This window comes from Chiloscyllium plagiosum, unplaced genomic scaffold (genome assembly GCF_037043375.1).
Source record: "Chiloscyllium plagiosum isolate Xiang-an unplaced genomic scaffold, Cpla_swu_hap1 HiC_scaffold_17, whole genome shotgun sequence".
NCBI lineage: Eukaryota > Metazoa > Chordata > Chondrichthyes > Orectolobiformes > Hemiscylliidae > Chiloscyllium > Chiloscyllium plagiosum.
In genome coordinates, this window is record NW_028270155.1 from 64,285,232 (window position 1) to 64,312,821 (window position 27,590).

At 44.5% G+C, this 27,590-nt stretch overlaps 1 protein-coding gene across 1 annotated transcript; it reads right to left on the reverse strand.

The window, feature by feature from the left end:
* On the reverse strand, positions 1 to 27,590 carry LOC148147393 (uncharacterized). Its single transcript, XM_087995572.1, has 11 exons — positions 27,482 to 27,590; positions 19,217 to 19,333; positions 19,094 to 19,124; positions 16,621 to 16,765; positions 15,554 to 15,692; positions 8,575 to 8,718; positions 5,281 to 5,397; positions 5,133 to 5,175; positions 4,938 to 5,044; positions 1,525 to 1,643; positions 1 to 102 (listed from the first exon to the last, which is right to left on the reverse strand). The coding sequence occupies exons 1-11, from the start codon at positions 27,566 to 27,568 to the stop codon at positions 54 to 56; spliced, it is 1,098 nt and encodes a 365-aa protein (XP_087851698.1). The 5' UTR covers positions 27,569 to 27,590; the 3' UTR covers positions 1 to 53.

Consider the following 27,590-nt stretch of genomic DNA (forward strand, 5'->3'; position numbering starts at 1 on the left):
GCAACACATTTTCAGCCCGAGAGGAAAAGCCTGGATCATTCTGTTCAAATTGCTTAGAACCGGGAACGTCCTGTAGGTTTTCCTGAAGGCCACATCATCCTGCTGTTGAAGAAAGAGAATATAAATATTCAAAAGGAGCAAACCACTGACAGGATATTTCAGAGCCAATTGTCTTCATTCGCTTGACCTTGACATGACCTTGAAATACTGACACACCTTTACTCATAATGACTTTAAGATACAGGTTTCTGACAATAAAAACAATTGGGAGGGAACAAGTTGGGTTAATCTGTGAGAGACAGGAATTTAGATTGTTTGTCCAGAGTTGAGTTTAATCTGAAATCCTGATTGTGAGGGAACAGGCCTACACCTTCAGGCTACATCCTGGACATTGTGGCAGGTTTGAGGCTGTGTCAGAGGTGAGCTGGGAATTCCAGCAAGTGCAGCACTCTTCACATTAACAGACCCTGCCTTGTCTCAAGGCAGCAATGGGGTTGGTAATGGGCCTCACAGATACCCAAGTACAAGAGTATAACCCACTTTGGTCTAGCTCCCCAGCTTTGTTTCAGTAGAGGCCCAGGGGATCTTTTCCATCCACCTGAGAGGGCAGCGAAGCCTTTGATTTAATGCTTCATCTGAAAGACAGCCCCCCTGCCACTGCAGCACTTCATTTACTCTTCACTGAGGTACCAGCCTCGATCAGGTGCACAAGTCTCCAGAATGAAACTTGAAACTACAACCACTGATTTTCCACAATTTCAAACTAAAAACACTTTAACAAAGGCAACATTTCACTTGACACATGATCATAAATTCAAAATAGTCAGTACTATTGGCCACGGGTGAACTGATTGAAGTCCCTCCCAGGAGGGGGGTAAAGTCAAGCATCAGCTCCTACGAAAAGCTAAGACTTGGAAGACAAGTCCATGAGAGGAGCTTTCATGAATAAATGAACAATTTGATAAATAAACCTAAAGATTAATGTTTTAGATTCTTTCAGTGTGTAGGTGCGAACATCCTGTATAGATTTTCCCCTCATACACGCTGTGAATCCATATTCTAATTACTTCTATCCAGCCTGCAGTTTTCCATCTGCCCACATCAAAGAATACAAAGAATTTCAGGCTGGGATTGCAAGTTTTGCAACATGGACCATCACATTGGAATGGTCACAGTGACGTTCAGGAGTTGTTGGCAATTCAAGACAGCAACATTTGATTCAACATTGTCCCTTCTCCTCGTCAAAGGGTTATTAATAGCTGATTATTGCTTTGGGTTTGGGAATATACTGTTCATTGTGTGAAGGAAATCAAATAATCAAAGCATACACTAAAATCATAGTAAAACATGGAAACTAGTCACTTGATCCAATCAGTTTGTATTAGCGAATGTGCATGTAGCCTGTAATTGATTGAAAGAAATAACAATTCAGAATGAACAATGTGTAAATGTAAAACAGAATGGGTTTGCAGCAGAAATACACTTCAAAAGGAGAATGACAGCCTTGAGAGCAGATTTTCTTACCTGATTGTCTCATAGCAGTGAACTGTAATCACTATGAAAATGATAAAAGTGCCAACAATAATCAATGCAACAGAACGTGTCGATGAAGTAACATCTGAGGCATCGTCACTGTGATAATCCTTTGAGAAAGAAAATTCTAAATGTTATTACATCAAAGCACCATCAGGGATCTAGCCACAGGTCCACCATATTTAAGGGCTGATCACAAAAATCCTGAAAGCCGTTAGAAATGTTCTAAAGGCACTTCCACCAATTCATACCTTAACTCAAGGCTGACAGAGGAGAGGTTGAAGGAATAACACGAAAAAGGAAAATGAAAGGAAACATGAAATATGGACAAGACTAAAGAAGTCCAGTCTCCAGTACAACATGCCTCACTGGTGCAGAGGGAAATTTCCAATACTGGCTGTACCAGCCTTCAACTGCACAGTCGTTGCAGGTGCCCTTGTAATCCACGCTGCCTTTAGCTCCCAGAAGACAGTGTCCCATGGCTGTGAGCAGGTGGAGATGTATGTGGATTGTGCCATCTTGCAGAGTCTGTCAAACCAGCTTTGTTGCCAGTGGGTGACCCTGTTTTCTTTTCACATCAGAATTGAGGCAGTTCAGCCTCAACCAACTATTCTGAATGTTCCTTAAAACTCCAGCTCCCACCCAGCTCCCATTCAATGTGCAGAAGAAACCGAGGTCTAAAGGATCAGAGAAATATCTGTCAATCAAAATGGAGCAGCTGGACAAAACAGCGGAGTATTAGAGACCAGGATTGTTGAAGTCCTTTTTAATTAATTGTCTCTGTTCTATTCTGTTAAATCTACATCAAATGCCGCCTAAATTAAGGACATTTCATACACTGGAGAAAGAGACAGTCAAACCAAAATGGACATGCAGCAATTCAAAACGAACCCTCAGAAACCACGATTTCTGCAAAGGTGACAAACAACTCCAACAATTGGGTCTGCTGTGTAATGGATGACACATTTCCAATCTCATCTGCATCAATGATCATGACATGTTGGACTGTCGGAAAAATGATAGCTCACAGTGGCCTGTTATGTGTGAGAGAAATGTGCACTGGGCATCTAGACTTTGCTTTGGGATTCTCTCTTGCCTGATGCACTTGCAGACATCAACATTTGTGCTGTGTTTTATTTTTGGCGCTGGGTTGGCAAGGGGTTCTGGGAGAAAACAGCCTGCCCTTGGATCATTTGAGCTTGAAATGCCTCGACCTTGACTATTGCCAACTTGCCTCTTTCCTCGGCTCATCAATGACAATGTCTGATCCCACAAGGATGGAGAGAGTCAGGTGAGTGAGGTGGGTCACAGGAGTAATTGCAGTGATTTCAATGGCAGTGTAGCAGAGTAACAGCAAAGGGAGCTGAAGGACACAGCATGAAACAAATAACAAAGTGGCATCACAGAGCAAGGCAGATCAGCGATTCACAGGGAAATGTTTCAGCTCAGTTACTGATAACTTCATTGTGATCAAGAAATCAGGTCGAAACAAATGAAGTTGAAATGGAAAGCCTGGAGGGAAGGGAATGGGAGCAGTGGGAATATAAAAGAATAGTGTGATATCAGCACAAGGGGAGGAGCAGATCCCAAGTAGCTGGGACTATTTTTCAAATAAGGCACAACCCTCTGTCTTTCTGGCAAGTTCATACGCTGTGCAATGAAAAAGGACATGGTGGGGCACCTCAGTTGTGTTGAGTACACACCCTGTAGCACGTAGCAATCCAGGAAGCTTCTCATGTTGGACAAGGTACTTTCTAATGAACCTGTTCAGAATTGTGATGTCACTCCTCTGGAGCAGGGAGGACTTGAACTCAAGCCTCCTGCCTCAGGGGTAGGGACACTACCCACTGTACCACAGGAGCTCTCTTGTGCAGGACAATCACGTACACAGGAATTATCACCGTCTGGAGCAGCTTGAGCTTCAGATCGTGAGCAGGAGCTGACATGCTGCAGCTTAATAATCCCCGAGCAGAGAGGGAATGAATGACTGCCTAAAGAGAACCAGGTAGGAGTCCCAATGCATCTTTCTCTTTGATTGGAGGTGGGTTTGTGAACTGGTGATGGCAATGCCAAACTGTGAGCACCTTGGTGACTCTGTTTAGGGAAACACCGATAAAATTCCGAATGATGACAGTGGAAGTGCAACCACTACTTAAGGGAATAAACATACATTACTGTAGCCACAGACACCAGGATGATATGTTGCCTCCCTGTTATCTGGGTCAGCGAGGGACCACTCTAAGGGGAAAGAATGATATGGGAGACTGGGCAGAAAAGCAAGAACCCACAGGATCCAAGAGCACGGGACAAATTGAATCTGAGCTGTTCAATGATAGGAAGCAAAGGGCAATGGGCAACACTGCTTTTGTGATTGGGAGGCTGTTTCAGTGGGGTTGTGGAAGGCTCTGTCCCTTACTTTACTTGGCAGGTATCAATGATGTAGAGAGAGGATTCAGTTTGCAGATGTCATAAAAATGGATAGTGAGGAAGAAATCTTCAGGCATCAGAGAGATAACCACTGAGCTGGGAGAAAATGCGATGGAGAGAAATGTAAGTAGGGAATTGGAAGGGGGCAAATGGGTGAGGGAAGAAACGATAAATGGTGGAATACTGAGCGGTGTGAAGGAATAGAGAGACTGTGGAGCACATGTTCCCTGAGGTTACAAATTAGGTCGATCAGCTGCAAAGAAGGCCAATGGGATTGTTGATTAACCAAGGGGTAAAATATAGCAGCAGAGAGCGTCAGCTCAATCTAGGTCAGCCACTGGTGGAGTCCTGCACACAACACCATTTACAGGGTTACTGGAAGGATTTGATCACAGAGGAAATGTACACAGAGATTGACAAAGATATCACCAGAAATAAAGAACACAAGGACAGATTGGAGAGACCAGGCTTTTTTAAAACAGGGAAGGTTGAGGAGAAATTTAATTGAGATGGACAATGCAATAGGCGCTTGAGGCAGAGTAAGCCTGTTTCCCTTGGCAGAGAGATCATTACCCATGGGGTAGAAATTTAGATTAATTTGTGTATGAATAAAGGGTAGTTGAGGAGAAGATAGGGATCTGGAACTCGCAACCGAAAAGTGTAATGGAGTCAAACCCTAATTATGTTCAAAAATGAAAATTGGATATGCATGTAAATTGTTGTAATTTACACAGCTGCTACTGGAAAGTGGGATTGATTTTGGATAGATCCCTCTCAGTATGCACAGACGTGATGGACAGAATGGTCCCCATCTGTGCTTTCAATGATCTATGTCTCTCTGCTTCCCTTTCATTCCACAATGAAATTGTATTCAAACCACAATGAGAGGACAGATTGATCACAGCATGCTGGAGATTTATTGTTCCTACTGCAATCCATCCAGAATAAAACACAGTATTTGATTGGATCATTCGTACCAGTAACACAGCGAAAGAGGTCAAGTGGGTGCACTTGCAGGTGATGTAGTGAAGCTGACTTTCTGTCGTACAGCCAGACTCACTCCAGATGCCATGACTTGTGCTCCCTACAATGAAAAGTTAGAAAATCAGAGGTGAGCCATTACTCCTCAATTCTAGAGCTAACAAAGTTTGTTTCATCAAATGTTAACTCACCTTTTCTGAAATCCCAAAAGACACATTTTCCACTTGAGTTAGTCTAAAATGGAATTGATTTACATCATGAAGGGCTCTCATTCACTTAAATAATTTATTTGTTCAGTTGCACAGCGATGAATGAATGAGTGTTTGTGTTTTCCCTTACCGGCAAGGTTGTGTTCTGGAAGACAATGGTCACTGGGTCGGTGAGGTTTTCAATGGTGACATTGACCACTTCGATTCCACTTACTAGATTGTTTAACACAGTGCTGTTATTGTCACTCTGGAGACAAAGGACAGCAAGAGTAATGTATACTTAAGGACTGTGGATACTTTTTACAGATGGGACTGTGTATTTTAAACAGGATTAAATTTGAATAAATTCGTATGTACAAACCTTTTTGCAGAGACTTGGCCTTATTGGTATTTCAGTAAGTGAGGCAAAATAAGAAGCATTTGTGAACGGTATGAGTGTGCAGCCAGCATGAAACTGCCCACCCAAACAAGACAGAGGCAGCTTAGTTTTGCAGAAACATGTTTGGATTCATTGGTCGGAATGTCTTCACCAACATATGGGCAGCACGGTGGCACAGTGGTTAGCACTGCTGCCTCACAGCGCCTGAGACCCAGGTTCAATTCCCACCTCAGGCGACTGACTGTGTGGAGTTTGCACATTCTCCCTGTGTCTGCGTGGGTTTCCTCCGGGTGCTCCGGTTTCCTCTCACAGTCCAAAAACGTGCAGGCCAGGTGAATTGGCCATGCTAAATTGCCCACAGTGTTAGGTGCAGCGGTAAATATAGGGGAATGGGTCTGGGTGGGTGTGCTTCAGCGGGTCGGTATGGACTTGTTGGGCCGAAGGGCCTGTTTCCACACTGTAAGTCATCTAAAAACATTCCAAAAGGCTGATTAAAACTGAATCCTCTTTTGTTCTTTACAACTTTGAACACATTGTTTATGATCCGACATTTGAAGTCAGAATCTCTTCCTGTAATGAGAGGCTGTTCATCCGGGGCGCTGAATATTGGAAATAGAAAAGTTCATGTGGTGTGGATGGAAGTAATCTCCTGATCTCTGCCCTGGAAAGGAACACTTTGTCTGTGACTGCCGATGTTCCAGTTTACCTGACATCAAGTTAAAACTGGAAATGGTTTTGCAATCCATGGATTTTCCGATGTTTGTAGCACCTTCACTTCCATTTCAGTATTTACTCCAGGTCTCCCAATGTCAGCTATTTTCCCAGCTCGTGAAAGCTGTTCCAACCCACACTGCCCAATTCTTTTACAATCACAGAGTACTTCCCGGGATATGAGAGATTGGGAGAATTGGGGAGTATGAACTGGCCAGAGTAGAAAATTACTGAATGAAAATGGAGCATATAAGGACAACTAATGTTTGAAAAGTCAAAGTGATGCAAAAGATGAAATAAACAAAAACTGAAAGTCTTGTTCCTGTTGGTTCCTTTGGGTTTTTTTATTTGCTGGAGACTGGTATTCTGGAAGAAACACCAAGCTAATGATGGATCAATATACTGAGTACTTTGTGTCCATTTTCACACAAGAGGAAGCAGACAAAACACTAGTAATAAACAGTAAACCTATTGACTAGGAGCAGGAGTAGGTAACACAGCCCCTCAAACCGATTTTGCCGTTCAACTGATCATTGCTGATTTAATCTCTGCCTCAACTCCACTACCCTGCCCTCTCCCCATAACCCTCTAACCCAGTATTAATTAAACATCTGTTTCTCTCCTCCTCAAATGTATTCAGTTTCCCATGTCCACTGCATTCTGGAATAGAGAATCCCATAGATTCATGACCTTTTGAGAGAACAATGGATGGATGAAGGGATTGGGGTTCTCGTCAAGAATACAAAAGCATTATACGTGAGATGCAGACAACTGGGATCAAATGATTCTTATGAAGAGTATAAAGAGGGTAGGAGCATTCTGAAGAAGGAGATCAGGAAGGGGATATGAGAGCCTTGGTAGATAAGGTTCAGGATTCTCTAAAAACATGAACAGTAAAAGAGGAGCTCGAGAGAGAATCGGGTCCCTTACAGATCAATGAGGTTCTCTCTGTGTTAGGAGATGGGAGAGATACAAAATAAATACTACGTGTCAATTTTTTACTGTGGAAAAAAAAGATGGTGGCTAGGGAACTCTGGGTAAATAAATATTGATATGTTGAAAACAGTTCACATTGCAGAAGAGGAAGTGTTGAATGTCTGAGAATACATACCGTTAAATAAATCTCCAGGACCTGATCAAGTGTATCCCAGAATGCTGTGGGAAGTGACGGAAGAAATTGTGGAGCCCATTCAGAAATATTTGACTCATCTGTCACCACAGGTGAGTTGCCAGAGGACTAATGTTGTGCCTTTATTTAAGAAAATTGTTTGGAGAATTGTGTTCAAGAGTCAGGGGGTCATGATACAGCGATGTAAGACATTGATTAGGCCACACGTAGGATTTTGTGTTCATTTCTGGTCGTCAGTCCAAAGGAAGGATTGGAGGCTTCAGAAAGAAGAGTTTACAAGGATGCTGCCTGGATGAGAGGGTATAAGCTATAAGGAGAGGTGAGTAAAACTCGGAGCGCAGAAGCTGAGGGGAGACTTAGTCGAAATGTACAAAATTAATGAGATGCATAGCTAGGGTTGACATCACTGTCCTTCTGAGCAGTTTATGCTCTCAAACCCAGTGTTCTCCTGCTATAACTTCAATACAGCCCAGAACTAAAAAATACTTAACGAGTTTTGTAAATTGAAGGGTCAAATGCGATGTTCGTACAGGAACACAAGTCCCCCATACCAGAGGCAAAATACAGTTAAGTCACAGTCTAAATGATTGATGTAATTTGGGAGCTTTTCCTTTGAGTGACAGAGTGAGTGCTGAAGCTGTGTTCTCTCCTGTTTTCAAGTGTGGGTCTTGTGTCTGAAGCAGTGCCACAAGTATGTCAGTGAGCTTACACTGGTGGTCGAGGTCAGTGAATGTATCTTCAAAAGGACATTTCCCCCGAACCACACCACTCTCACCACACTCTGCTCAATGCACCACAGCCATATCACCCAGCAGTCCCTGGGGACTGGGACTCAGACCAAACATCCAGATACTGCACCTTGTGCTCATGCAGAACCCAGTGAGGCTAGACCCTCACCCAGTTCCTGCTGCTTCCACAAAACTCCAGCTACTCGGTATAGCAGCCCCATCACACGACACGGTACAATACAATCACTGGGACATTTCTCTCTCTCTTGTTGGAAAATGTTGACCAAGAGAGTATGAAGCAGCGTGTATGAGCATAAACCTGCTGTCCTTTCTTGCATCCCACTCCGAGGCACAGCACTACATTTCACGGTGTTAACTTCATAAATGTAGCGATTACTTGATTTAATATTGTCCTATTGCTATTTTCCAAATGAATTAACTTGCATTATACTTCAATGTTGATTCTGACTACGTTACCTGGAAAAGGTTTGTATTTCCATAGATAACAAAAATGACTCTCGAGATCAGAACATTTGGCTGTTCCTTAACCTGGTCCAGAAGAGTTGGAGGCAATTCAATTTCAACCTTTCGGGCTAAGCTTGAGATATTTTGCTGCTGAATCTGTTTGAATGAAACAAGGTAAATCAATTGTTTATCATGAGCCCAGCTGGGGATAATACTGAACCAGTTAGATTCCAGAGGGAAACCTGACTTGATTGACTGTAAAGTTTATTTTTCCAGTTTGGGTGCCATGGTGGTCAGTCACTGAACATATTCATAAGAGGTTTCTCATATTCTTTTAACTAAGAGCAGAAGTTTAGCATACAAACTGGAATAACCAACAGCATGATATCAGTGAGACGTTTTGGAAGTATTCGATCATAAACAGCAAAAAGACCCATGAACCCATTTCCACGACAGTATCTCTCACACACACTTAACCCCCTGTGAACTGTCGCTCCGGTCAATTTCTTACTCAACTGACAAGCTCACCAGGGTGACATTTACACATTCACCTGTGATCTTTTCTCCCCATTACTGCCTTTTCTGAGATACCCAGACACTGACAGACTAAGAAATGCTAAGGGTTTTTTTCTGCTCTGTCTACCTGTACTGCTGAAACAGCTTATGACATCTTGTTCGCTCTGATGGTCTGGGGACTGTCAAAATTAAACTGCTCTTTTACTGGTATGTATTCTTTTCTTTCAAACCTCTCCCTACCCTCTCTCCAACTGTCTCTCAGTCTGTCATGAATCTTAAATTGGTTAACACTCCAAGTGGCTCACCTTTCCAACTTGGAAGTATTTCACCATTACCTCATTATCACTGGGTCAAAATCCTGGAGCTCCCTCCCAATACCATTGTGAGTCTACCTACAACACATGGACTGCAGCAGTTCAAGAAGGCATCTCACCACCACCTTTTCATGGGCAACTCGGGATGGGCAATAAATGCTGACCCAGTCAGTGACACCCACATCCAATGGGGGGAAAAAGAAACAAAGAAACATTGTCCAACAGTCTTTCCATCAGGTGACATGCTTGGGTGTTCAGCTTAAGCACATCATTTCATGGAAAGGTAGTTTTGATCCAATGCTTCACAGAATATTTTTCACAGAACTGAAAATCCATTTACCTTGAGAGTCCAAGATCCCTGATAATAGCATATTGGGAGCCTTTATCAAAATCTGAAATATCAGGAACAATATGCTGAAGGAAAATAGTTGGAAAGGCACCCTGTCAGAGGGAGATCAACAGTTTATACAGCAACACTGATCGGTTCAGTGAGTGGACACAAAGTTGGTAAATGGAGCATAATGTGAGAAAATGCAAAGCTGTTCATTTTGGAAGGGAAACCAAAACAGTATCATTTAAATGGAGAAACCCTGCAGAAAGCTGCAACACAAGGGGGCTTGGGGAAACTTGTGCACAAAACACAACAAGCCCACTCACAGGTGCAGCAGGTAATCAGGAAGTCTAATACAATGTTGGCCCTGATTTCAATGGAGTTGAAATATAAGAGGAGGGAAGTCTCACTGCAACTGAACAAGGTGCTAGTGAGACCACATCTGTAGTATTTTGGTCCCTTATTTAAGGAAAGATTACATTCCAATGTAATCTGAGGCAGTTCAGAGAAGGGTCACTAGAATACACTTTCGGGGCTTGACAGTGTAAATGCTGAGAGAGTATTTCACCTCATGGGAGAGTCTAGGACCAGCAAGCATAGTCTCAGAATAAAGGGGAGCCAATTTAAGACAGAGATGAGGAGAAATGTCTTCTCTCAGAGGGTTAAGAATCTTTGGAACTCCTTGCCACAGAGAGCTGGGGGACAGAATCCTTGTGTATATTGAAGGCTGAGATAGTTAGATTCTTGGATCAGTGGGGGCGTCAGGGGTTATGTGGAAAGTGGCCATGGGGAATGTCGGCTCAGCTGGTATTCTATTGGATGGCAGAGGAGCCTCGAGGGGCCAAACAGCCTCCTCCTGTTCCCATTTCTTATGGCCTTATGGAATTCTGGGAGGTAACTGGCATCTTCCTTGAGAAACAGCTTCCCTTCCCCTCTAAATACAGTCACTTCCTCTCTGGGTTATTCACTGATAGGAGTGACCATATTAAAGTAAGCTGTTAGTTGTCTGCCCGTGTCCTGCTGAGAGTTGTAACAATAACTGCAGCAATCCATTAGGTTCGGATGGAGATCTACCTGGGATACAGTACAAAGCAAACAAATCTGGATGCTGGAAATCAAAAGTAATAAGAGGAAATGCTGGAAATACACAACAGGTCAGGCAGCATCTGTGGAGAGAGAAGTGGAGTTACATTTTAGGTTGGAAACCTTTTGTCAGAATTCTAAACAAAGTCAGAGATACAACAGGTTTTAAGCAACACGGGCAGGAGAATGGGAAGATCTGTGATGGGGCCAGGCAAAAGGACTCTCCCTGTCTTTTCACACAGCAGCTGTTGGTGAGGATTCTGCCATTTCCCATCTGTACTCCTGGTCGAGACTCATCTTTTGTTTCTTTGTTTGTTCCATTCTCATCTTAGAACGTTGAAGAATACAGCGCAGTACAGGCCCTTCGGCCCTCGATGTTGCGCCGATCCAAGCCCACCTAACCTATACTAGCCCACTATTCTCCATATGCCTATCGAATGCCGCTTAAATGCCCATAAATAGGGAGAGTCCACCACTGCTACTGGCAGGGCATTCCATGAATTCACGATTCGCTGAGTAAAGAACCTACCCCTAACATCTGTCCTATACCTACCCCCCCTTAATTTAAAGCTATGCCCCCTCATAATAGCTGACTCCATACATGGAAAAAGATTCTCATGGTCAACCCTATCTAAACCCCTAATCATCTTGTACACCCCTATCAAGTCACCCCTAAACCTTCTTTTCTCCAATGAAAACAACCCCAAGTGCCTCAGCCTTTCCTCATACGATCTTCCTACCATACCAGGCAACATCCTGGTAAACTTCCTTGCACCCATTCCAGTGCCTCCACATCCTTCCTATACTATGGCGACCAAAACTGCACACGATACTCCAGGTGCGGCCGCACTAGAGTCTTATACAACTGCAACATGATCTCAGGACTCCGGAACTCAATTCCTCCACCAATAAAAGCCAGTACACCATATGCCTTCTTCACCGCACTATTTACCTGGGTGGCAACTTTCAAAGATCTGTGTACATGGACACCAAGATCCCTCTGCTCATCCACACTACCAAGTATCCGACCATTAGCCCAGTACCCCATCTTTTTGTTACTCTTACCAAAGTGAATCACCTCACACTGAGCTACATTGAACTCCATTTGCCACCTTTCTGCCCAGTTCTGCAGCTTATCTATATCCCGCTGTAACCTGCCACATCCTTCCTCACTGTCAACAACTCCTCCAACTTTCGTATCATCTGCAAACTTGCTCACCCAACCTTCTAGCCCCTCCTCCAGGTCATTTATAAAAATGACAAACAGCGGCACGGTGGCACAGTGGTTAGCACTGCTGCCTCACAGCGCCAGAGACCCGGGTTCAAATCCCGACTCAGGCGACTGACTGTGTGGAGTTTGCACGTTCTCCCCGTGTCTGCGTGGGTTTCCTCCGGGTGCTCTGGTTTCCTCCCACTGTCCAAAGATGTGCAGGTCAGGTGAATTGGCCATGCTAAATTGCCCGTAGTGTTAGGTAAGGGGTAAATGTAGGGGAATGGGTGGGTTGCGCTTTGGCGGGGCGGTGTGGACTTGTTTAGCCGAAGGGCCTGTTTCCACACTAAGAAATCTAATCTAATCTAAAAGTAATGGTCCCAAAACAGATCCTTGCTGAACACCGCTAGGAACTGCATTCCAAGATGAACCTTTACCACCAACTACTACCCTCTGTCTTCTTCCAGCCAGCCAATTCCTAATCCAAACCTCCAACTCACCCTCAATGCCATACCTCCGTATTTTTTGAAGTAGCCTACCATGGGGAACCTTATCAAACACCTTACTAAAATCCATACAGACCACATCTACCGCTTTCCCATCATCCACCTCCTTAGTCACCTTCTCAAAGAATTCAATAAGGTTTGTGAGGCACAACCTGCCCTTCACAAAACCATGCTGACTATCCTTGATCACATTATTCCTATCCAGATGTTCATAAAACCTATCCTGTACAATTCTCTCTAAGACTTTGTCCACAACAGAAGTGAGACTCACCGGCCTATAGTTACTAGGGTTATCCCTACTCCCCTTCTTGAACAAGGGAACCACATTTGCTATCCTCCAGTCTTCTGGCACTACTCCTGTAGACAACGAGGACATAAAAATCAAGGCCAATGGCTCTGCAATCTCCTCCCTTGCTTCCCAGAGAATCCTAGGATAAATGCCATCAGGCCCAGGGGACTTATCTATTTTCACCCTTTCCAGAATTTCCAACACCTCTTCCCTACATACCTCAAAGCCATTCATTCTACTTAATTGTGATTCAGTATTCACATCGGCAACAATGTCCTGTTCCTGAGTGAATACTGACGAAAAGTATTCATTCAGTGTCTCCCCAATCTCTTCAGCCTCCACACGCAACTTCCCACTACTATCCTTGACTGGACCTATTCTTCTTTTGCCTTGTACCATTGTCTCTCTTATTATTCAGTCACTGCTGCCTTTCACCTTGTCACCAAAAAAGGTAATTTCAGTGTGAGGTACAAATTGGTACTTGGGACTCTGCAGTGGTCACCCTCATCAATACCGTCATGGACAGATGATTTTGTGTCTTCGAGGATTGCCAGGCTGTTTCAGAGGGCAGCTAACAATGAAGATAGAAGCAAGAGGAGGCCATTCTGCTCTTTGAGTCTGCTCTGCCCTTCATCACCATCATGGCTGATTGTCCAACTCAATAGCCTAATCCTTCTTTCTCCCCATTACCTTTGACCCCATTCACCCCAAGTACTATATCTCATCACCTCTTGAATACATTCAACATTTTGTCATCAACCACTTCCTGTGGTAGTGAATTCCACAGGCTCACCACTGTCTGGGTGAAGAAATGTCTCCTCATCTCCATCCTTAATGGTCTACCCTGAATCGTCAGACTGTGATCCCTGTTCTGGACACACCCACCATCAGGAACATCCTCCTGTATCTACCCTGTCTCGTCCTGTTAGAATTTTATGTTTCTATGAGATTCCCCACTCACTCATCTGAACTCCAGCAAAAACCATCCTAAACTCATCAATCTCTCCTCATGTGTCAGTCCCGCCATCCCTGCAATCAGCCTGGTAAACCTTCACTGCACTCCCTCGAGGGCAAGTGTATCCTCCCTCAGAAAAGGAGACGAAAACTGCAACAATATTCTCGGTATGGCCTCACCACGGCCCTGTACAAGAGTCACATGTAGTGCAGACCAGGTAAACACAGCAGATTTTATTCCCGAAAGGGGATTCGGGGATTTCAATATCTAACTCTAATAGACTTACCCTGTGTTCCAGGGTTCTGAACCTTTCCCAACCAGGGCACCTGTACAAGGCTGAAAAGTTGTTGTGGCCATTCAGTGAGAATGGGAGATGTGAGGGCCAGTGGAGCTGGGGAAGACTGATAGAGCAGGGGAAGGGCAAAGACTTTTAAAAGAAGGGGGAAACGTTGAAGAATGGAGGCATGTGGGACTGTAAGAACAAGAGGTATGGGTCAGAGAGGTTTGAGGAAATCTCATGGTTTTCAAACAGTGTGTAAGGTTGGCCAACGTCAGTGCTGCAGGAGCCACGCCTCATTAAGGCCACACCCACAGATTGAGGAAATGGAAGAATGTAAAGCTGCATCATTCTGTCAGAGCATTTGCGAACCCACTTTGGAAAGCTTTGCTGTATTCCCTTCTCCCACATGGACGTACAGTACTTCACCTCCCCTTCAATCCATCCTCGCAGTTCACCACAATTCCTCCCCCTGGTAGTGAGTTCCACATTCTCTCGGAGTAAACAGGACTCCAAGAGTGATCTAACCAAGATTTGAGATAAGTTTAACATAATTTCCTTCCTTTTCAGTCTATTCATCTCGATGTGAACTCAGCACGATGATTCTTTTATTCTGAACTTAAAAACCTGCATTTTTATAGAATCCCTACATTGTGGGAGCAGGCCATTTGGCCCATCAAGTTCCCACCGACCGTCCAATGAGCATCTCACCCAGACCCAACACCGACATTTCCCATGGCTAACCCACCTGGCCTGTACACCCCAGGACACTATCACGGTCAATCCTCACAACCTGCATATCTTTGGACTGTGGGAGGAAACCTGAGCACCTGAGGGAAACCCACATAGACACTGGGAGAATCTGCAAACCCTACACTGACAGCCACCCAAAGGTGGGATCGAATCCAAGCCCATGGCGCTGTGAGGTAGCAGTACTATCCATCAAACCACCATGCCACCCTAATTATCTGTGTACTGCTGCTGAGATCCTTTTGTTACTGGACTCAAATTAAATTCTTGTTTTTCAAGTAAGAGATGATGTCTTTATCTTTCAAACCAAAATGTGTATCACATGTTTATACGTATTGATATTTGTTTGTAAACTTTATGCCCATTCTGCAATTATTAGATTTCTGATCATTTGTGGTAATCTCCATTTTTATTGGTTTCATCCATAAATTTACAATTTTTTTCAAATCCAAACTCTAAGTGAATAATAAAAATCTTTGAACAATTGTGATGTATCTCCCATTGCCAAATTCAAGAGCACCTTTGGAGAGGCTCAGGATCGGATTAAGTATGACCCTGAGGTAGTTCACAAACATTGAATGGAATTAAATAAGTCTAGAATACAGTATCAATGTGAATTCACAGGAAGGGTTAAATTCAGTTTAAAATAAATACACTGAGAGATTCTCAAGCCCTCTCCCAACATTTTCTCTAAAAATGGTGTTAGTTTCCAACACATGATAGTCATTGCTTACAATGCCCAGCTAAACACAACACTCACCAAATCTGATGGAGGAAAGTGAAGTCCTTGGAACTTTTCAGCTTCTATTCTTTGAATGTGAGCAAAGTAATTTGGCGTTGAGAAGGATTGATTTCCTCCTTCAATTTCTATCTCTGCGAGTATTCTCTCCAGTGTTGTACTACAACAGAAACACAATTTAATAAAAGCAGAAAGTGCTGGAAATATTCAGCCTGGCAACATCTGTGCAGTGAGCAACATGTACGTGGCTCCACAATAAAAAGTAAAGGGGTCACCCCCACAAGCTCATAACCAGAGGGACCTTGTTGATGACACATGTAGGATTTTCCAGGGGAAATGCTGTAAAGTGCTTTAATAAATCCAGGAAAACATACCGTGGATTATTAAGTAAATGATGAAATGAAGCAAGATATATTTCTCATACTGTGAGCCCTGGGGGTGCTCAGAGTCTGGCAGCCAGCATTCCCAGGGACTGGACATGTGTGTCAGGCACTAACCATTTTAATCACGGGTTAGTGCGATCAATCAGGGAGCGTTAAACAGACAAAATGGGAGCTTTAAAAAGGTGAACATGTAAAGAAATTCTTCCATCTTCTTGTGACATTGCAAATGCCCCCATTCCATCAGCAATGTTAACAGACCTGCTAACCACTGCCAACATGGAACCTGACCTTGATGGGTGGAAATTATCCTGAACCAGGGTCTGAACCAGGAACATAGGGAAAGGAGAGAAATACCCAACACGTGACAAAGGGTAAGCACCTGACCCCCACACAACATTCACATGAACGCATACTCATAGATGTTTAATTTAATCACCGGGCTTAAACTGGAATTGTACATTAATTGGAGGTGAAAATTAGACGGTGTCTATAATAGAAGCTGATGAGCAACAAGTTGAAAATCACAGAACTCCTGCAGTGCCACATGGCCCATTGAGTCTGCACCAACCAGACAGTCAGCCAAGGCTGGAATTGAACTGAGATAACTGGTGCTGGGAGGCAGCAGTGCGAACCACAGTGTGACCAATCAATCCCACAGATTCTGTCCGCAGATGAACATCACATTTTATGAGCACTGATACCTACCTGTCAGGAATGACACCATCACATTGCACTAGGAATTTGTTCACTGAATCAGAGTTGTTCATGTTTTTCTCCCTGGAAAGCAGTTGCTGCATCATGTCACGGCACATTTGGTTGGGATCCAAATTCTGGGGAGTGGGATTGTTACCTGCACAATGACGGAATATGAAGGAGACAAAATATAAGCAAGTAAAATGGTTTGAACTTTATCCGGAGTAATACAGGAAATAATAAGAAACTCCCCAAAACTCGCAACTAGAATTGGGGAATTGGAAACCTTTGTTCAGATGTTTCTTTGAAAGGAGGAGAGGGTGTTTAGTCATAAGCCCGTGGGTAATGTCAGAAAGGGCTCTTTATTTATTTATTCATTTGTGGGATGTGGGCGTCGCTGGCTGGCCAGCATTTATTGCCCATCCCCAGCTGCCCTTGAGAAGATGGGGGTGAGCTGCCTTCTTGAACCAGTCCACCTGCTGTGGGTTGACCCCCAATGCCATTAGGGAGGGAATTCCAGGATTTTGACCCAGCGATGGTGAAGAAATGGTGATATATTTCCAAGTCACGATGGTGAGTGGCTTGGTGGGAAATATGCAGGTGGTGGTGTTCCCATGTCTGTGCTGCCCTTGTCCTTCTAGATGGGATTGGTTGTGGGTTTGGAAGGTGCTGACTGAGGATCTTTGGTGAATTTCTGCAGTGCATCTTGTAGATAGTTCACACTGCTGCTACTGAGCATCAGTGATGGAGGGAGTGGATGCTCCTAGATTTAGTGCGGAGTAAGCGGGCTGCTTTATCCTGGATGGTGTCAAGCTTGTTGAGCATCTTTGGGGCCGCACCCATCCAGGTAAGTGGGGAATATTCGATCACACTCCTGATTTGTGCCTTGCAGGTGGTGGACAGGCTTTGCAGAGGATTCAGTGATGGGAACATCAAGGAGTGAATGTCAAGGGGTGGGGGTTAGATTGTGTCTTCTTGGTGATGGTCACATCCTCGCATTTGCGTGACTTGCAACTTGTCAGTCCAAGCCTGGATATTGTCCAGATCTTGTTGCATTTGAACTTGGGCTGCTTCAGTGTCTGAGGAGTCATGAGTGGTGCTGAACATTGAGCAATCATTGGCAAACACTCCCACTTCTGACTTGGTGATGGAGGGAAGATCATTGATGGAGCAGCTGAAGATGTTTGGGCCTAGGACACTACTCTGAGGAACGTGTGCAGAGATGTCCTGGAGCTAAGATGACTGACCTCCAACAACCATGAGCATCTTCCTATGTGTTAAGGGATGACTCTAAATACCAAAGATTTTGCCCCCTGATGCCCACTAATTCCAGTTTTGCTAGGACTCCTTGATGCCACACTTGGTTGAATGCAGCCTTGATGTCAAGGACTGTCACTCTCACCTCACCATTGGAATTCAGTTCTTTTGTCCATTTTTGAGCCAATGCTGTAATGAGGTCAGGAGCTGAGTGGCCTGGTGGAACCTAAACTGGGCGTCACTGAGCAGGTTATTACTGAGCAGGTGCTGCTGGGTAGCACTGTTGATGGACACCTTCCATCACTTTCCTGATGATCGAGAGTAGACTGATGGGCGGTGATTGGATTTGTCCTGCCTTTTATGTGCAGGACATGCCTGGGCAAATTTCCACATTATTGTGTAGATCCCAGTTTTGTAACTGGACTGGAACAGCTTAGCTAGGGATGTAGCAAGTTCTGGAACACAAGTCTTCAGTACTATTGCCAGAATGTTGTCAGGGCCCAGAGCCTTTGCGGAATTCAGCATTTCCAGCCATTCCTTGATATAATGTGGAGTGAACTGAATTGGCTGAAGATTGGTATCTGTAATGCTGGGGCCACTGGAGGAGGCCAAGATGGATCATCCACTCAGCACTTCTGGCTGAAGGTTGCTGTGAAAGCTGAGGGGAATGATGGTTGATGCAGAGCAGTGCATGAGTGAAAATCCACAGGATCTGGTGTGCGCTGGGAGAGACAGGTTAGGGGGAAGGGTACACCAAGTTACTGAGATTGGTGGACACCTGAGGGGAAGTATCCTGAATATAAAATACCATTGCCATCATTATCTCATATTTAATGCTATTCTGAAGACTTTTGAAACTAACAGCAGGTTGCTCTACATTTGCAGTAAAACAATGGATACACCATAAAGCTGAAATCATTGGAACTGTGGTTTAGATTAGAGTGGTGCTGGAAAAGAACGGCAGGTCAGGCAGCATCCAGGGAACAGGAAAAGTGACATTTCAGGCAAAAGTTCTTCATCGGGAATAGAAGCAGAGAGCCTCCAGGGTGGAGAGATAAATGGGAGCTGTGTTTTATAAGAAAATTCAAACAAGATATTTCCACAATCTGCTGTTACAGTGGTCTTTCTCCCACTGTGCTTCCATCCAGCAAGTTCTGCACTAATACAACCATCACTGTAGCACAATTCCCAAAACTGAATAGTAGGTTTTATTATAAAGTTCATTTACCTGCTGAAGAGGACAGGCTGGTGGATGATTCCTAAAGTGGAAATTCATACGTGAGATATTTTTCTATCAAATCGATGTTTATAAATAATGGAATTGAGATACTGAAGGGTAATTCTGTCTTACCGGGGGTGTTTCACAGGGTCTGCCTGTCACTGGGGTAGTGACACTGACATGATTGGAAAGGTTACTCTGTGTTGTAATTTTAAATGGATCACCACTTGGAAAAAAGGCAAAAATGTCCTGTAAAGAAATATGATAAAAACATTGCAACAGATTATCCTACATTAAAGTTCCACATCATAAGTATTTCACAGATTGATTCATCTCCGACATGGAAATGTTAAACATTTTCATGTCTCTACCTGTCATCAGAACTCAGAAAAATGAGAAGTGTAATTGGTTTTGAGCAAGTCAAAGGAGATCAGGGAACATTCCAGAATGTCCCTGTACTTGATCAGTACCCAAGTATCATTTAAATGTTTAAATACTTCAGTGGTGACGAAAACACAATCATTATTATCACAAAGTGTCAGTCCGCAGACTCCAAATGTGAGAATTCCCAAGTCTAAGCCCTTCAGTGGATGCTATTGTGTAACTGCTGTATCTATCTCTGATTAGAGGGGAATCCCACATTAACAGGAGTAGAATTGGGGCTAACCAGGGGCTCAGGCTGAGATCAAGTATTGGACTGCTGAAGGAAATCCAAACATTTAAAATTGAAGCTTTAATACAGCTCTCACTGGGGCCCTATTCAGCCTTCCCAGTCTGGTGGAGGTTCCAGATGTACCTGCTAAACATTGAGGCCTAGCAGGCAGGGACACATATAAACAGATGGACATGGAGTAGGAGCAGGCCATCAGGCCTTTGGGCCTGTTCCACAATTTAATAAGATCATAATACATTGGAGCAGAAGGAGGCCATTTGGCCCATCGTATCTGCTCTGTGATTCAATAAGTTCAAGGGTGATGGGATCATCCTCACTTCCACTTCCCGACCTTCCTCCAATAATTCTTAACTCTTTCACTGAATAAAAATCTGTCTAACTCAGTCTTTAATACACTTTATGGCCCAGCCTCTCCAGGCCTCTGCAGTAAATAGTTTCATACGACCAGTGCCTCGGAGAAAAGACATTCCTCATCATCTCTGTCTGAAACGGACACACCTTACTCTGAGATTATTCCCTCTGCCCCTGAACTCTCTCACGAAGAGAAATAACCCTCAGCATCTCGCCTGTCAAACCCCCATAACCTGAAATGTTTCAACAAGGTCATCTCTCAATCTGTGAGACCTCAAGTACAGACAAAACCTCCCCAACTTCTTGTCATAGCGATATCCCTCCGTACAGAATCACTGAATTCTTACAATGCAGAAGGAGGCCATTTGGCCCATTGTGCTTGCACACCTCTTCAAACAAGCATCATTACCTCATCCCAATCTCCTGCCTCCTCCCCATAACCTTGCATATGATTTTTATCCAAATAACCAGCCAATGCCCTGTTGAAGACACCAATTGAACCTGCCTGCACCATATTTCCAGGCAGTACATTCCATACTCTAACTCTTCACTCAGTGGAAATGTGTTTGTTTGTTCTCACATCACCCCTGTTTGGTTTGCCCATCTCTTTAAACCCCTGTCCTCTTATCCTTGTTCCTTTCACAAGCAGGAGCACTTTCTCCCTGTGGGCTCCATCCAGCCCACTCAGTTTCAAAAGCCTCTATCAAATCCCCTCTCAGCCATCGTCTCTCGAATGAGAACAGTGTCAACTTCTTTAATCTATCCTTATCACTGTCATTCCTCATTCCTGGACCCATTCTTGTAAATTACTTCCGCACTCTCTCCAATGCACTCACATCCTTTTCTACAATAATATGCCCACATCTCCTAACAATACTCTACTTGCGGTCTAACCAATGTATTATACAGTTCAACATCACCTCCCTGTTCTTGTACGCCATGCCCCTACTAATACAGGTGAGAATACTGTGGCCTTCAACTGCTTTCTCCACTTGTCCCACCACCTTCAATGATCTGTGCGCCTAAACACCCAAGACCCTCTGCTCCTGCACCCCCTTTTCCTTGGGACCCACACAGTGAACATTTCGGGACTGCCTCCAATGCCAGTACATCTTTCCTTAGAGTAGGGGACCAAACTGTTCACTGACTTCTTGGTGTGCTCCAGCAGGTGCCCAGTTTCATTTTAACAAGTCTTCCTTATTTTTACTCTTCATTCCCTTTGAAATAAGGAGCAACATTCCATTGGCCTTTCCGATTACCTTCTGAACTTACACACTAACATTTTGAGATTCCTGGAAGAGAACTACCAAAACCCTCTTTTGTAGTTTTCTCCAGGCTTTCTTCATTAAATAACATTCAGCTCCTCCAATCTCCCTGGCAAACCTGACAAACAGCCATGGTGTGATTGATAACCATGTCCCCCGAAGACCAGCCTGGGGTTCAGCATTACTCATCCAGTGACATTTCCACTTTCCCACCACTTCCCCTCCAGTTTGATTGGGCCGTGCTGTGCTGCTTTCTCGTTATTGCCAGTGCAAACACGTTCTCAACACGCACCAACCTTTAGTACTTTCACACAATTAGTTCCCTTTCTTCTCTTATGCAGGCTCTTGTGAGACCCAGCAAACCACCACAAAGAAGAGACACACACTGGGGTGCCTCAGTTCTAACCCCACCTCTGAAGAGGATGCGACTGAGTGCTCAGAGGATGTACCAGCAAGGCTTTCACTGCACCCTGTACCAGCTCAGACTTTCATCTCAGTGGGTACACTTTCTAGATTAGAGACAGGAGCACAGTCTGGTGAGCACATCATTGTGCTGTCCCACAGTTGGCCGAGGAAGAAATGTCCCAGGTCACTGGTCAAGTGAGAACTGGAGACCAGCACAACACCAGGCAGAATATGACCTGCTGTTCTCAGCAATTAAAGGACATCAGCAACATGCAGAGAAACACCCAGCAACAGTATACAAGCTTGTCTGCAGCAGTCAGGAAAGTGAATCCAAGGATGGATGAGTGCACCAACGCTAGCTCTGGCACCATGGACAGGCTGGTGACTGCGCTGGAAACCCAGGTCCTGCACACCAAGTGTCTGCTGCTTATACACACAGGCCTGAACTCCATCAGTGTAGCTATCGGCTCTCAGCATCAATGGCAAAGCCAAATGGGGATGAGGGACCTCAACCTCATTCCAGATCCTTCTTCTCCTCAGGGAGACAGGATGGTGCCAGCAGACACCCACAGGAGGAAGAGTCCCACATGACACCTCCTGCAGCTTCTTAGGACAGTCTAGTGGTGTCTGGCCCCTTCATCTCCCCCCTGCCTCTGATGCTAATACCTACTGAATTCCAAGCCAAGAGGGATGAGCCTGTAACCCCGGCAAGACAATCTCAGCCAACCTGGGCCCTCTAGAATAAAATATCCCTGGGGATGACCAACCAAGTCTTCCAGGCCAACTAGACCAGCTACAGAGAACATTCCCCCTATCCCACCAGCAGAAGGCTGGACTGCACTGAGACACCAGACTGAGATGGAAAGGAAATTAAAAACCGCCCTGAGGGTGTGTGGGTGACAGGGAGGACACATCAGTGCATTTCTCTAAAAATATGCTCCTTCGCATTCTCAAAATGTCAGCTTCAGTCTGTGCAGCTGTTGGAGCTAGTGAGAGGTGAGCAGCCTTTTCAGATATCCCAAGGGAGAAAGAAGCTGTAATGGCCAAGCCTGACTCATTCTCTCAGAAGCACCCAACTCCTCGACTGCAGATAGCATCAGAATTATGAATCCTGAACTGTGACCTCGATGACTACAGCTAAGGCAGGTTAATGTTAACAACACTCAGGATAAAAACAATGTTCAGGGATTCTGATAGGGCCTGGCCTGCACAAATCATCCACATTTACACAAACCTTGACAGTGAGAGGGTAGATTCAGTGATGATATCACATATCTCTGCAGGCAACGTTTTATTCAATCTCTCAGCTTTTGGAGGGAGCGCATTGTCATTAAAAGCTGGGAGGTAAACAATGGGGAGTTCACATCTTCCCTCTCCCTCATAGCACAGTGATCTGCTGAGAGAATCTGCACAAAACATTGCTTCTCTCTGGTTAGGTGCTGTCCAACAGGATGCCCAAGTCTTTCAGGGCAATTTAGCAGTTTGACACATTGAAGTCTAACCAATGATGGAAGGCTGTAATGGAGGTACCTCCGAATTGCTCCCAACCTGCTGCAAATCGTGAGGGACTGCATCACACAGCACTCAGATCTCATGCTGTTGTTGTAGGTCTAAAACTCCATAACCTCATGAGATGGGACTGTCCTATCTCACTGACAGCTGCTTTTTCCAAAATAGCAGGAAAACCTGCAAAGTGCAGATACTGAAAGATGGAAAAACCTGAAGAGAGCAAGCAGATAATCATATAAAGAACAAACCATTTCTTCATTAACAGACAAGTTCAAGGAGTTCAGAAATTGTCTGCTCCACACATACTGACCAGGGGTGTCTTGCCATACACCTCACCGAGAGTTACAGAATGAAAGGAAGTTGAAAACCCAGCACATTCATCCTGGAAGCAGGTTTCCGTTATTTCCTCGTGCTTGATGAAGCATAGCTCTATCATGCTTCCTTGGGCACCTCTCCATGTCAATGTCCTGATCCTCATCTTCCTCCTCAGAAACTTCCTCAATGAAGTAGCACACCCTTTATGGTTAGACTCTAAGTCCCGCCAGCAGTCGTCCAGGCAGCAAAGCCTCACAGGAATGTAGGACCCAAAGATGGCCATTCAGCCCACTGAAACTGCCCTGCCCTTCAGTATGATCATAGCTGATTGAACATTTCAAAAGTCCTTTGCTAATCCTATTCCCATTTTAGTGACCACCAGAAACGTATCAATCTCTCCCCTAAACATACTCAAATCTGGATTCTCCACAGCCTTCTGCGGAGAATTCTTTGGAAGACTGAGAATTCCAAAGGTTCACAACCCTCCGAATAAAAACAATTCTCCTCAGTCACACCGAAGTGGCATCCCCCTTATTTTTCAATTGTTCCTGATTCTAGACCCCCCCCCCCACTCGGGGTAACGTTTCACCCGCATCAACCCAGTCTATCCCTTTCACTATTTTGCATTTTTCAGTGAAATCATTTCTTATTCTTTGAAACTCTAGAGAATAAAGACCAATTTTTTTTCAATCTTCTTTCATTGGACAGTATTACCAACGGCAACAGGTCTACGATCAGTTCCATTATGGCCCTGGTGGAAACATGGACAGTGTTGTGTCTCTGTTCTGCCTCAGTCTGAGGCTTTTGTAAAGGTGTCATCAGTTTTTGATGGAGTTGATGAAGTGGGAACCTTTTCGGTTGCCCATGTTTACCGGCTGGTGATAGGAAATGATCAGAGCAAGATGGGTGCACTCTATAGCACCCTGTACCTGGGAGAAACCAGCTCTGGGGGAGAATCCCAATGTTCAGGCTGCTTGACTGAGCCAGCACATACATCATTTGTAGATGTATGAGATTCATATGTGTCCCTGTCTGCAAAGTAACTGGCAGAAGCAAGCAGCTCATTAGCATCCCTGAGCTCGAAGGTGAAGTCTGAAGGGGGTGACGAGGTGTGTGATTTGTCTAAAAGCAGCCGTGATGATGTGCTGAGGCTGGGTGTTTGGTGATGCCCACTTGCATCGATCAAGGGTGGAAGAGGACAGTGTCCATGGAGCATGTGGTGAAATGATGGAAAGATGGAGTTGTCCAAAGGCATGGAGAAGGAGGCAATAAGCTGCAGTTGCCAGGTAACCGCTGTGACATCCATGTTGTTTAGTTTGAATTGATGTCATCTAGTTTCTCAGGGACGGGGAGGAGAACTGGAAGCTGCATACAGTGATGGGAGTGGGGCTGATAATGAGATGCAACTTCATGGAAATTAAATGGTGACCGCTCATGTGCAAGATTCAGAATTTGCTGTGTGAACTGTTGGGAAAACTGGAAATGTTATTCCCAACATTGAGGACCTGATTTTTCCATTCTCTCTGTATTTTCCCAATTTTCTTACCATTTCCCAAGCCACTCAAGGGAGCAGGAATTTCCACCCAAAAGGACACTCTCCTCAAGTCAAACTGAGAGATGCTGAGAGTGGGAGTGAAGCCCAAAAGCCTATGTTTCCTTTGAAACAAGATGTAACACAGGAACAACATTGCACTGATTGCTGGGAATGGACCCATAAACCAGGGGCAATAGAAGAGCAGCATGTTCTCCTAGAACCTTCTAGAATAGTGAATGTACCTGAGGATAGATGAGGAAATATTTCCTTGAACTCCATTGAATTTAGCCAGATTACAGGAGGTTACAGAGGTTTTATCTCTCAGTGAGAAGTATTCCCTTTCCTCTCCAACAAAACAAAGGAACAAATTCATCTTTTGAGAGACACTGGGACACTTCAGTCATTGATGGTGGCTGATGAGACAGTTTGTGTTCCAGACGGTTTGACAAGTAAAAAGTGTTATGAAGCTATTCCCTTGTACAAGGTTAAATTGCAAAGTGATTGGGAAAGAAAGTTAAATTGTGGAAATTATTCCCAGTTTTTGAAGGGGTAGATATGATACAGGATAATGACTGAGCCAGCACATGGGCTTACCCCTGACCAGAAACTGGACTGATCAGCTATATCAGTCCTGTGGCTGTGAGAGCAGGTCAGCGGCTCGGTATTCTGCTGTGAGTGACTCACCTCTGCACTCATAAGCCTGTCTACAAGGCACACCTCAGCATTCTAATGGGATACTCTCCACTTGTCCTTGCTATGGTTCCAGCTGATGACGGGACTGGACAGTTCAGATCTTAAAATGGAATCGGCCTTGATAGATTGCATAGCTCATACTTCTATTTACTTACAAGTGGAGATTACGTATCAAATCTGGCAGTGAGGAAAGCAAATGCAATGTTAGCATTCACTTAGAGAGGGCAAGATTATGAGAGCAGAAATGTCCTGCTGAGGCCACAAGACAGGGGTAGAATGAGGCCATTCAGCCCATTGAATCAGCTCTAGCATTCAATCATGGCTGGCCTGTTCTTCAACCACATTCTCCTGCCTGCTCCCCATAACCCTTACTCCCTTACTGATCAAGAACCTGTACATCTCTATCTTAAAGACACTTGGGCAATGAGATCCACAGCTTCAGCACCCTCTGGCAGCAGAAATTCCTCCACATCTAAATGGTCGCCCCCTCACCCTGAGGCTGTCCCCCCAGTTCCTAATCTCCTATTGGTGGAAACATTTTCTCCATATCCACTCAATTCATGCCCCTTAGTATCAAGTTTCACTCAGATCCCCCCTCATCCGTCTACATGCCATTGAGTATGTTCCCAGAGTTCCCATGTACTCTTCATGTGACAAACCCTTTATCCTCGGGATCATTCTTTTAAGCCTCCTCTAGACCTCCTCCAACACCCTTCCTTCATAATGGGGCCCAAAACTCAGACTCAGCAACACATTTATGTTATTATATTCTAGCCATCTTAAAATTAATGTCAATAAAACATTTGCCCGTATGTTAATCTCGGGAGAATTCTGAATGAGGAACAACATTCTAGAAGCTTGGCAGTCGCAGGATAAAGGAAACCACTTGGTTGGCATCACATCCACCACCTTCAACACTCCCTACGTGCAGCTCAGGGTCACAGTGGGAGCAGTAAGTACCATCCATTAGATTAACTCACCAAAACTCCTTGAAAAGCACCTTTCAAACCTGCTGCATTCAGCATCTTGAAGGATGGCACCAGAAGATTAATGAAAACAGGACCATCTGCAAGTTACCCTTCAAGCCACACACCATCTGATCTGGTAATAAATCACTATTAGTTCACAGCCACTGAGTAAAACTCCCAGAACTCCCCTCCTGTCAGCATTGTGGGGATAAGCATTATGGAGGTTCAAGTAGGCAGCACACAACCAGCTTCTCCAGAGCAATGAGGGACAGGGAACTATTGTTGGCCCATCCAGCAACACCTGCATCCTGGGAGAGAATGAAAACAAATGACTGATTTCCCTGGTTTGTCTGCACTAGCGGGAGCTCAGACACTGCAGCAGAGTTGGGAGGCCCATTGAAAATCCATGTATGGGCTTGATATCAAAGTCAGAACGGGATTTCAAGCAGGAGGTTCATCTGAATTGAGAGGCTGAAATATTGTTACATTGCAGGTTATTAAACAGATTAAAAATAAACAGAGACTGGGGTGGGAGAGCTACAGAATATTTTGCAGAGGCATGTTCAAGACTTGGGCAGAGCTGTATTGAACTGCAGTAAGAATGTGACAACAGTCTCACTTTCCAGGCCAATTGAACCTTATATTGGAGTTTATTTACAGTGGGGAGATGAGCATGATTCATACCTTCGATTCCAGTGTTAGTACAAAGAAGAAACCCAGACGGTCACATCTGCAAGTGATCGTATCCACTCTGTTCTCCGGTCCGCTCATGAGGGTGTTACATGCATTTTGA